Below are 12,643 nucleotides of genomic sequence, written 5' to 3' on the forward strand. Positions count from 1 at the left end.
GTTAACATTTATTAGTGGAAGCAATAAAGTTTGTTACTCTGTAGGGAGCAGTTCCTATTAACTAAGACCTCATGCGCACAGCCTTACGGGGGAAAGGAGTAGCGTTAGAACTATTTGGCAACCAGAAGTCATTATTTTTTTTATTATTATCCCCAAGGGTATTGCACAAGAGGTAATTAATTCCAATGGGGAAGCAGCAGAAAGAGCAGAACTGCCATTGTGATAAAAAATAAATAAAGAGTATGTCCATATGATGAAAAGTAGTGGGATATTGCCAGTTCTAAACATTTACCGTAAATTTATTATGTGCCTCAGTATGAATAAGTCATAGGTCAAGTCAGTGGTGACTAAAGTAAATTAAAGGGATTATATATAGGATTTTAAATCAAAACAAATGGTATTATTGCATTGTTGATTATTCTAGCAGCAACATTCTGAATAGCTTCTTTCTTAAGGCTGCCTTTTAAAGGGATATTAAACAATGAGCAAAGATAAATTTGCACCTAAGCCCATTAAATAAGTAACTAGGTCATTTATTTATTCATCCAGTCATGCATTCAAGTTCTTCAAAGCTTCTCTGTAGAGTTACTGGGCATGCAAAATAACATTTCATTCAGCAAGTATAATACTAGAGGTATTAGCAGACCACCTTGCCTCTGAAGATGTTAGTCAAAGTTGCCAGTGAAACATCAGGAAACCTGTAATTCTATGGTAATGAAACCCTGAAACTCAACACTGCCTGATACCAGAGGTTGTTTATTCAGTTCGGAAGGTAGCTACAATGGCGATACTAGTAAGTATACTACTAGTTTTATCTCTACTAGAAGGACAGGGGGAGGCAATCTGGGGTCCTCCAGATATTTTGGACTTCATACATCCCTGATAGAAGGTTGTTTAGCTCTACTTGAATATATCCAGTGAAGAATCCTCCAACACCTCTCTGGATAATTGGCTGTCCTGTCAAATTGCTCTAATAAGACTTTTCCCCAAACACTTCCTTGAAATCTGCCATTCTGTAACTTACAATCAGTATTCTAAGTCCTGCTCACTGGGTGACATCTTTTGTGGGTGACATCCTTTCAGGTGCATGAAGAAAGCTATCATTATTCCCTTTCAGTCTTCTCTACTCTGAGCTAAAGAGTCCATTAGTATGACAGTTTCTATTCCCCAGATCCCTTGAATTTGGTTTGTTTAAATTCTTTTTAAGGTGTGGTTCTCAGAACTGGGCACAAATATTCTAGGCCAGGTCTACCCAGAGCAGAATATAGTGAAGCTATTACTTCCCCTGCAGACTCATATTCAAGTTGTAATCAACTGCCACTCCAAGATATTTTGCACAAGCATTATCACCAACCCAAGGATGCCACATCCTACCAGTTCATTTAATTTCTTTCCTAAGTAAAGCACTTGGCATTTGTCTCTTTGCCTCATTCTGTTTTTGTTTTTTTTAACTTTTTTCTTTCAGCTATTGAGATTGTTTCAGATTTTATCTCTGACTCCTGGGGTATTAGCGATCCATCCAATTTTGTGTCAACAGCAAACTTGAAAAAAAAATCCTTCTACTTCTTCACCCATTAATAAAAAAGTTAAGGATTATAAGGCCCAGGAATAAATCTTATGGCATCCCCCCTAATACCTTTTGCCAATTTGATGAAGACTCACCCATGAGTATTTTTGGAGTACAATGTGTAAGCCACCTATATATATATATTTATTTTCATGCCATCTAGTCCATATTTTAGTAGAGCCAGGCATCTTTACTTTCCACAGTCAAAACACTCTACAAGCATCCTAGCCTGTAGTCATTGAGGGAGAAAAAAACCTAAGAAGGCCCTGGGCAAAAATGACACTGAGGTTTACTGAAGTTCAAAAGTCAGACAAGCCAGCATCCATAGGGCAAAGGCAGACCCCACTTCACAAATCCAACGTTTCTGCCTCCACTTGTCCGAACTGTTGTGCCTAAATGTGTTCCCCCCCCCCTCACTAGCACTCATTTCTACCAAATATTGGCCTCATCCTAGAACAAAACTGAGCAAAGTCCACCCCACCAAGAGAAGAACAGCTGCTAAACTCTTTAGGTCTGAGAGATTAGTCCCTGCCCAGAGTGTTTGAAAATGGAGGAAATTTTCCTTGTTAAGCTCTTTTAAAATACACACGGCCTTACAATATTCCTCAGTATTACAACAGACCTCTTTGGATGGCAGCCAGCAGCCCTCTGGATACTAATCACGTGGGTCTAGATTATTTTTATTCCTACATTTGCGGCTGAACTTCCATGCAGAACCCTTGGTCCTTAGACTGAGCCCCCAAACCAGAAGGCCATGCAGCCTGGATAAGCCAAGCCTAGCCTAATCATTTCTCAGAGCCTATTGTTGTGATGAATGAAGGAAAGCTACAAGGGATTTCAAAGAAATGTTCTTGTTAGCCACTTACATGTTAAAGAGATTCAGCCCAATGCGGTACAACCGCTTCCTCATGGTGTCTGTAGAAAGGGTAGGGGATTTGCAGATGGCAGGATTCTCACAGTGGTACCGTGGCAGGCTCAGAATCATGGCCTGCAGAGCTTCCTTTGAGGATAACTCTGAAGCAGACTTAGCCGAGGTGGAGGTGCTGCTACTGCTCAGTTGTTCCAAATTATCTACAATTTCAGCTTCTGATCCTTTGTGCTGCTCAGCCCCATTGTCAGAGCCAAAGTCAAGTTTGGGCATCATCATTTGGTCTTGCTCAGCCTCCCCTTTCCCCAAACCATTGGTGTTGATATTCCCCTCGGTTACTGGGTGACTATTCTGGAGGGCTCCAGCATCAGACTGCCCTTCTGAAACAATGTGAGGGTCTTTATCCTCTTTCTCCCCTTCCACTGGGATTTCTTCTATTTTGGCAGCTGGAGAAATCCCAGCCTGGCTACTGTTAGCCAGACAGTTTGCCATAGACACCGAGGTAGATGAGGAGACAGAGATATTCTTGTTGTCTATCTGGACAGTGACGTCTCTGAAGGCCATCATGAGTGTGCTGCTGCTCTTTGGTACTGTGTCTGAAAGCATCCCTTCCTCCTTCTCTTGGTCTTTCAGTTCCATGTCCAAGTCTTGGTTTGGTTTCATGGAGCTCGTACTGAAGGTCTCTCTTATCTGATAGGAACTGCCATCTTGAAGGGAACACATCGTTTTCAGGCTCCATGTGCTGAGTGCATCATCAATAGATTTGGCCAAAGATTGCACTTGCTCAGTGAAGGAGTCCTCCAGTTCAGTCAGTGCCCCACTGATAGTTACTGGCAAAGAAGGAGACCTTACCAAGGGGATGCCAACAAAGTTATAGCCTTCTACTAGAGCTTTCTCAGCAGATAAATTTTCTGAGTTCTGGACTCGAAGTTTCCTCAAGGAAATCCGCCGGGGCATGCGGCTCTCCAGTAGAGAGTTTCGAATCTTCTCAAAGTTTTTGCTGAGCTGGTACTGGCGGAAGGCAGTCTGAATTGTGCAGGCTGCTCTCCGGGAGACCAAATGGCCCCCATATTTGTGCTCTAGCATTTCGATCTGAAACACACAAACAAGATTTTGAAAATTGATTTCTGAAGAGTTTGGATGGCTTTGTTTTACAGATTGACTACTTTCTAATGGTACTCTCAGACAATCAATACTGCATTTGTGTTTTTGTTCATGTACTGCAGTCCCCGGAAAACTATCATCCTGCTATCAAACAAGTTATTTATTTTATTTTTCTTTTGGTGCTCATTCCAAAGCAGAGGGCAGGACTGAATTATACATTTTCTCCTATTTCCCCCATTGCATGGAGAAATGGCTTCATGGGGACACTTCAGTCCTTGTGCATACTTACAGAAATAGTCAAATGCCATTCTGTTGAATTGTACACATATAAATAACATTAGAAAATTCCATGGACCGATATAACTTGGGTGTCTGTAAGGGGGGCGAGGGAACAAATGATAACTTTGCTAACATCATTGAGCAAATGCTGCAACTTGCTTCCTTGCATCAGACAACATGTGTGATATCTGCATGATGATGTCATGATGCACATGTCATCTTTTTGACATCATTTTGGTTTGTCACAGACACCACTGGATATAGATGTGGGGCCAATATGCTGAATAAGTAAAGAAAAATTGTACATGTAGACCTGGCTAATTTATGATGTGCTAAACTAAGATTCATTAACTATCCCACAGTTTGCTAGATTTTTATTTTATTTATTTATCCAATTTGTCCCTGCCCATCTCCTCCCTTCGGGGGACTCTGGGCGGTTTACAGTAATCAATTAAAACAACAATCATAAAATCCACAATATAAAATTACAATAATAAATAATATAAATAAGAGTAAAAAATAAAAAAGTCCAAGTGGCACAAGAATCTAAAGCAGTCCAAGTGTGGGAGGAGTGGTCTATAGCAGCCATCCCCATGTAGATCTATTCCCCTCTCCGCCCCAAGCGAGGCGGCAGAACCAGGTCTTTAGACTCCTCCAAAAGGCCAGGAGCGATGGGGCCAATCTCACCTCCGGGGTCAGCATGTTCCACAGGGTGGGCACCACTGGAGAGAAGGCCCACCTCCTGGACCCCGCCAAATGAAGTTGTCTTAAAGACGGGGTCCACAGCATGCCCTCTCTGCACAATCAGGTGGGATGGGCTGATGAAGTGGGGAAGAGGCGGTCCCTCAGGTAACCTGGCCCCATGCCATGTAGGGCTTTAAAGGTGATAACCAACACCTTGAATTGGACCCAGAAGCAAACTGGTACCCAATGCAGCTCACACAGCAGCGGTGTTATGTGTGACCTTCTGGGGGCACCAAAAACAGCTCACGCGGCTGCATTCTGGACCAGCTGAAGCTTCCAGATACTTTTCAAGGGTAGCCCCATGTACAGTGCATTGCAATAGTCTATATGAGAGATAACAAGGGTATGAGTGACTGGTCAAAGGGCCTCGTGATCCAGGAAAGGGCATAACTGGTGCACAGCACGTAGCTGCGCAAAGGCTCTCCTGGCCATGGCTGCCACCTCCTCTTCGAGCAGGAGCCGTGAGTCCACAAGGACCCCCAAGTTACGCACTGGGTCTGTCTGGGGCAGTGCGACCCCATCCAGAACCAGAGATGATAATGTCCCAGATACGGAAGAACCATTAACCCACAGCCACTCCGTCTTACCAGGGTTCAGTTGAAGCCTGTTGTTCCCCATCCAGACCCCTACAGCCCCCAGACACTGCAAGAGGGCAGTCACAGCACCACTTACCTCACCCGGGATGGAGATGTACAATTGAGTATCATCAGCATATTGACGATACCTCACCCGATGGTGATGGATGATCTCACCCAGCGGTTTCATGTAGATGTTGAAAAGGAGCGGAGAGAGTACCGAACCCTGCGGCACCCCACAAAGAAGGGGTTGAGGGTTGGACCTCTCGCTCCCTATCACCACCGATTGGGACCGGCCCTGGAGGAAGGAGTTGAACCAGCGCAAGACCACGCCGCCCACCCCCAACTCCCTGAGATGCCCCAAAAGGATACCATGGTCAATGGTATCGAAAGCCACTGAGAGGTCAAGGAGAGCAAGGATGGATGCACTGCCACCATCCCGCTCCCGCCAGAGATCATCCATAAGTGCGACTAATGCCGTTTCCGTCCCATAACCGGGCCTGAAACCTGACTGAAAGGGGTCCAGATAATTATTATTCCTTCATTCATTTATTCAGTCATTCAGCCATCATATTTATATAGCTACTGTCCTAACAGCCAGGAACCACGCTGAGACAAGGAACAGGTCTCTAGTGTTTTATTGTTGCTACATAACAGGGAAATCCTAACAAACTGAAGAAGCGTGGGAAAAACCCAGACATATAAACCCCAAAGGTTAAGGCGGGCCCGATCGGTGTCTCTTGGAATGGCTACCTAATTCCTCAATGCTACACATGCGCTTTACAGCCTGGATGGGAGCCCCCTGCTCGCCATCCTTACTCATGACATCTACCCATCTTGCAAAAGTGACTCTGGGCAGCATACAACTCAAAACAAGCCATAAAATGAATAACATCAAAAGCATTCCACAATGAGAAAAATATCAATATTATTAAAAAACTAGGAGAGAGAATATTCGCTGTTACAGGCGATGTAGCCATCTCACCAGTTCACCATTTCCTTGAGATCCCCGAGCCTGTTGACACAGCCACATTTTGAGGGACTCCTGGAAGGATGTCAAGGATGGGGCAAGTCTTATCTTGGTGGGGATGATGTTCCACAGGGCAGGGACAACAGCAGAAAAGACCCATCTCCTGGGTCCTGCCAGATGTAACTCTTTAACAGACAGGACCTACAACATACCTCGTCTGACGGACCTGATGGGATGGGCAGACATAATTGGGAAGAGGCTGTCCCTCAAATAACATGGACCCATGCCATGAAGGGCTTTAAGGTCAAAACCAGCACCTTGAATTGGACCCAGAAGCAGACTAGCAGCTCACGGACAAGAGGTGTAATGTCTGCTGTTCTAGGGGCAAACATGACTGCCTCCACTGCCACATTGTGCACCAGCTGAAGCTTTCAAATACTCTTCAAGGGCAGCCCCATGTAGAGAGCATTGCAGTAGTTCATCTGGGAAGTGACCAGGGCACGAGTGACCATGAGCAGAGCCTCCTGATCTTGTGCTAAGGCATAAATCATGGTTTATAAAGCACAATGGCTAAGCCCCCCCCCCCAAATCAATTTATATTTTAGAGTAATGTATAAACCCAGCCATAGTTCCCTTTCCCCATAATGACCCAAGTCAGGGGAATATATAGCCCAATCCATCCTAGGTGTTGACATACCGTGGACTTCCACCTATATTCTTTAAAAGTTCTATATGTTTATGAACATATAGTTATAAAATATAATTAAGTTTAGCATCACATGCACACACATACGTACATGTTGAAAACTGGGAAATATCTCAGTTTCTATTGTACAATGCTAGATGAACCAGGTCTGTAGTTCCCCAAAAACTCTTTTATGTATGTGTGCCTCCAAGTCAGTCCTGACCCCTGGAAACTACTTGGACCTAGTCCCTGAAGTTTTCAGAAGTGGTTTGCCATTGCCTTCTTCCTAGGGCTGAGAGATACTGACTGGCCCAAGGTCACCCAGCTGGCTTCGTGCCTAAGGCAGGACTAGAACTCACAGTCTCCCAGTTTCTAGCCTGGTGCCTTAGCCACTACATAAAAGTGTCTCTCATGCCCTTCAAAAAATATTTAGGTTTATTCATTGATGAGTTTCTACTTATTATAGGATTGTAAAGCAGCAATTGAGAATTAGTCTCTAAAATAAAATGATGTATTCATCAGGAACTGATAGTATAGAGGAAAAATTCTTTGAGCCTCATCTCTATAGTCTTAATGTCTAAAAACGGTAGTCTAAAGACAGTGAGGGCCACCACTAAAAGAGCCACCAGGTTCTTAGGCCTATCGATATCTGAATGATCTAAGATTGGGTTATTGCATATGGTGACTTTTAGAAGTTTTGGGACTACTGTCCTCAGGACCAATAAAAATTGTTTTAGAGGCTGTGCTATCTGGCCCACTATTAATGGAAATGAGAAAGTCATTTTCAAAATAGCGTGAGTCTGAGCATTTTGGTCTCCCCTTTAGTCAATGGGAATGATTCCCTGAAAATTTTGCTTAAGAATAAGATATCACTGGGGTATCAGATCTGGGCTGCAAACATTTGGGTAACCCCCAAAACACCCAGAAAACCCTAACCCTTTGCTGCCATCTCCTGGATGCTTAGATTCTGCAGCCTGGATCTGGGACTCTAGATACAGCAGACCAATATTGTTTCAATGGAAAAGGCTACGTTAAACTATGTTATTTCCCAGTGACGGCACAATTCCAACATGAGTTTTGGCTGATGGCATCCTAAATAGCCCTTTCATCCCTTAGAAGATAAAATTGTTTTTTTCTTTTTTTAGACAAGCATCAGTGCTAGATAAACTGTCAGTCAAAGAGGGAAAAAAGTATTTCCCTCACACATTCCAAAATATATGAACCATTCACTTTATGAAGTGGGATAAAGCACGAAGGATAGCATTCAAGCAGAGCAAGCCTATAAAAGGGCCATAGCTGGGCTGATGATGGTACTTGCTCAGTGAAAACTACCAGACTAGACTTCTTACAGTATATCAGCATTTATTGTACCTTCCCCATTTCTCAGAAGGTCTTTGTACAAATAGTCTCCTTCTTCATACCTTGTTGATAAAAGCTTAACAAAGGAACCACTGGAGGATGCTCTCTACCCTCACCATACATCATCCCAGCTTTGGTCCCACCAAGTGTTCATTAAGTAACAATGAGGACGACTGCAATGATGTGAAGGATAGATAGCAACAGAGAAGAAAGCTGAATGGATAAACACTAATTATCCCCCTAGAGATTTACAGTTTCTGTTTATTGAGATTGGAGCACTTTCTTGTTTCTCCTGATAAAGGACCTGTTCCTTCAAAGTTCTGATGGAAGCTGCTGTTCACCAAATTACAATGTAAAGCAAGAAAATTGGAGAAGAAGGTACAAGCTGCAGAGGTCAGCTCTGCATTAATGAGCAGGCATGGAATTGATCCTTCAGAAAGAGGAGCGAGGGCTGTTCTCCACCATTACTAATCACCTCCTTACTGAAATCTTTACTGAGATAAAAAATAAAAACTGCCTGTGATCCCTAAGTTTGCTTTCTTAAGATATGCTTTGGAGGGATTCACATGCCTTTCTCCATCCCAGCTCAATTACTTGCTTCTCCGCATACACACACACACACACACACACACAATGATAAATGTGCAAAAGTTTTTCCGTCAGCAAGAAAAAATAACTGATATTTTCAAAATAGTATATATCCCCACCTCTCCTCAGTACTATTGGTGGGAACGGCTGAGACCTGCAGTGAACAGGGAAATGGTGCCAAATTGGGGTGGGGGGGGAGGCTTTTATGCATGTGGGTGGGGCAAGGATTTTGTCCTAGGATTGCTTAGCAGGTTTAATTGTATTAAAACTAGTTTAGGGCATATGCTATAGCTTTGTATATATCCTGCCTCAAAACAGTGAGAAGCTGAGCCCCCGATTTTGGGTATTTATGGGGTTGGAGGATGCCCAAAGTCACAAAAACAGGCTCAGAGCTCTCATACAGCCCAGGACTGGAGACTGCTCATTTTCTCCAGCAGTTGAGATAGAAATAATAGTTTAAAGAATTATAACCATACACAATTGCTGAAATTAATATAGTGCATTTTTTCTAGTTATGTTGGGATGTTAAAGTGGTCTTACATACAATTTTCCATATGTCCATATTACTGATTCTCATGTCTTAAAAGTATTTTGAGGAACAGATCAAAAGACATTGTTTTGAGCTGCAATCTGAACAAACATAGTAAGCCTTCACACAACCAATTTAATTTGACCAGGTATTTATATTTTAGGGCAAAATTGCTACACATCTTCATCCAAAGCTCTCCACTTGGAGCTTAAAGCAGTTGTTTTGAGTTCAAAACCTGGTTTTCCTAAAATAGTGTGCAATTTACAATATGTTTGTTTGACTACAGGCCTAATGTTACAAGTAGCTTGACAGACAGCTTTGAATACTCTACTGAGGGGCTTTATTCTTACAAAATTGCAACTCGTTAATGTGTTCATAATATTGAGTGGAAATACCACCTATGTAATTAACTGAGATTTCTAATGAAACGACAGCTTTTCTAGGAGGGTATGTTCAAAATCATTCAATCCCTCATATTAGAAGTAGGAAGATATAATTACTAACTTGAAAGAAAGGAAAAAAGTGCCCTTTAATAAAAAGCAGTGCAAAAAAATTGTCAGTCAAGTTGTCACGCCATGGCAGTGCAACAATGAATTAGAGTCAACGGCCTCTTATGACATAGTTTTCCAACAGTATGGCTTAACAGAACATTTGCCATTTTCTGCAGAATCAATCATGTTTGTCAGCAGAGAAGAAAGCAACATACATTATTGGGGCCACAACTCATGTTGTTGAGGTTATTTTGATTTGTTAGATTTATATCCCACTTTATCAAATGGACTACTTCAGTCTGCTTTCTCCAACTCCTTCTGTGAGGAAAATTGCTTCCCTAAAGTACCCAATGAGCTTCTATGAATGTCAGCAGACTTGAACCTGGGTTTCCCCAGTCCTAGTCCAACACCTTAACACTACACTAGGACTGGGGAGATCCAAGTTCAAGTCTACCTCACCTTTGTGACAGTCACTCTCTCACACACACAGTTATTGGGGGATAACATTAACAAAGATCCCCATAGAAGCTGCCTTTTGCTCTAGGAGGACAGACTTCTAATACATTAATCTAAAAGCAAGCTATTGTCACAATGGGTGTTCCTTTTGATTAGATGAGACCTAAACTGAACTCTAAATACTTTTCCTGAAAACCCCCGTTAGAAGGCACCATTATTGGCTCTTCACAGGGGTAGCTACTTAGTTCTGGAGGACGCACACTTGGACTTGGTAGAATGCTGAGGATTATACCATAAAAAGTAGGCAGGACCAGGAGAAAAAGACTAGGTAGAGTAAAGACAAAAAGTATATTTGATTTAATTTAAACCAAATTTAATCAAACATAGCAGCATTATGCTCTATATATTGAATAATTTTCCTCTCCTGACACATCAAAATTTCAGAATGATGGTGTCTTTTGGAGGGGCTCTTACAAGCCATATCCATTTACTGAAAGCAAATTGATGGAGCTACACTCTGCCACCCCTCTGGCTCCCCGATATCTTTATTCCCCACCCCTCTGGCTCCCCGATATCTTTATTCCCCACCCCTCTGGCTCCCCAATATCTTTATTCCCCACCCCTCTGGCTCCCCAAGATGTTCTTTACCAGTGCCCACTCCTAGCCTATCCTTTTTATAGGCAATTGAGCATATTCCAAATAAAGCCCTGTGCTGCAGCCAACTTATTTATCTAGGAAGGATCTCCATGACTATTTAAAAAATAAATAAAAGATAACGCCGTTGCTTTACAGCATGCCAGCTTCCCCTTTACTTTTTAAAAATTAAAACCATATAGGGAAGGGCCTATGTTACCAACCTGATTTGGAGGAATCCCCCCCCCCCAGCCTTTTCCATTTTTGTAAGGAAAGAAACTGGAGTGTCTGACATTTTAATAAAGCAACAGACCAATGAAAGTAATTGCCTACTACTTAAAAACTCCTCTCCCTGGAATTTTCTTTTGAAAATAATGATTAACTCCATATATTTCTGGATCCCAACACGCAAGCTGTATGACAGCTTGAAACTCTGAAAGAAAATGGAGGCAACTGGGGAATCGCTCTAGTTAAGATGAAAGACTTTGTCAAGAGGCTATTATAAAAGATTCAGGCTAATGGAACAAAATAAAAAGTAGCACCCGTCCTGGATCCCTGTAGATAGCTTCTAAATATCTTAAATATACAAGCATGCTCATTATCTTTGAAGACAAGAATTATGAGATTCCAAATGGAATGTAGCAGAATTGGCTACAGTTTACCATAAGACTAATACCAAATTTGGATGAAGGCTTTCTTTCATTTAAAATTACCTGTCCTTTGCTTTCATTACTGGAGGTTATATTTTGTTTCACTGCCACTAGAGCTCTAACTAGATAGATAAGACATCAGATAGAGTTTTCTAACTAAATAATGGAATTCTCTTTCCTAGAGGGTTGGCATTTAGACAAGTGGTTCCATTAAGCTTTATTCAGCTTTGCCTCCCTTTATGCTTTACACCCTACCCTGTTTTGGTTACATTGTCTGTTTTCATTTTACCTTATTTTATATTTTATTGCCACTTTCCTTAAACTTAGGGCCTTCCAGATAGATGACTTAAGTTCCTAGAATTCTCAGCATGACCTTACCAGGTGAGGAATTCTGGAAGTTGGTGGCTACCCATCCCAAGATCAGAAGAGGCTCAGAATTTGTGCCAGCTCTAGAATTTGAGGGATCGTTGGTCAAAATGTTCTGAATCAGCTTCCTCCTGAGTTAGAACCTTGAGCTCTGTTATCCTGCTGTCTTTACAGCCACACTGCTTGCCCTCTGCTTTTGGACCTAATCTTCACAGCCCCTCAAGGGAGCTTCAGATCTTCTCTTTAGTTCTATCGGTATTCACTTGCTTGAGGGAAGACAAGTGAACAGTCAGGAAGAACAAAACAAATAAGGTGATGGAGCAGGATCATAGCATGACTCTGCTGAAGTTTGGGCTTCTGCAGCTGTCAACAGTGCCAATCTTGGTGCCAACTCTGATTTTATTATTGGATATATTTGGGCAACATGGCTGACTAGTCAGCTGCCCCTTTGGAAAATTGCTCACATCTATCGCAGATACCTCAATTGAATGATGAGTTGCTATATTTGACAGCCTTCAGATATTGGGGGTGGGGGGAGGAATAACAATCACAGTGATCCAGTTGGGGTCAGCACCATTGGAGACAGTTAAGTGAAGCTTACCCATCTCTCATTTCTTTTCTGCCTGTCCAATCCCTCTCCCTTCAGGTGGTTGCTAAGAAGGAAGTTAAAAGTGAGAAGGTTTGATGTTCCTAGAAAAACTTGGTTTTCCTTGGTTCTGAGGCCACTTGAGGATTTTATCTATCTGCCAACAGTAGGAAGACATGGTTAACACTCCATT

The 12,643-nt window shown here is 42.3% G+C and overlaps 1 protein-coding gene across 2 annotated transcripts in view; it reads right to left on the minus strand.

The window, feature by feature from the left end:
• The window catches only part of IQSEC3 (IQ motif and Sec7 domain ArfGEF 3), a 184,836-nt gene that overhangs the window by 43,569 nt on the left and 128,624 nt on the right, over positions 1 to 12,643 (minus strand). The window contains exon 6 of one of the 2 annotated variants that reach the window (XM_063308245.1): positions 2,434 to 3,527. In XM_063308245.1, the coding sequence (XP_063164315.1) occupies positions 2,434 to 3,527 (1,094 nt within the window). Of the gene's footprint in view, positions 1 to 2,433; positions 3,528 to 12,643 lie in introns of those variants that run through there. The other variant, XM_063308246.1, reaches the window with a different exon arrangement.

Source organism: Candoia aspera, chromosome 7 (assembly GCF_035149785.1).
Source record: "Candoia aspera isolate rCanAsp1 chromosome 7, rCanAsp1.hap2, whole genome shotgun sequence".
NCBI lineage: Eukaryota > Metazoa > Chordata > Lepidosauria > Squamata > Boidae > Candoia > Candoia aspera.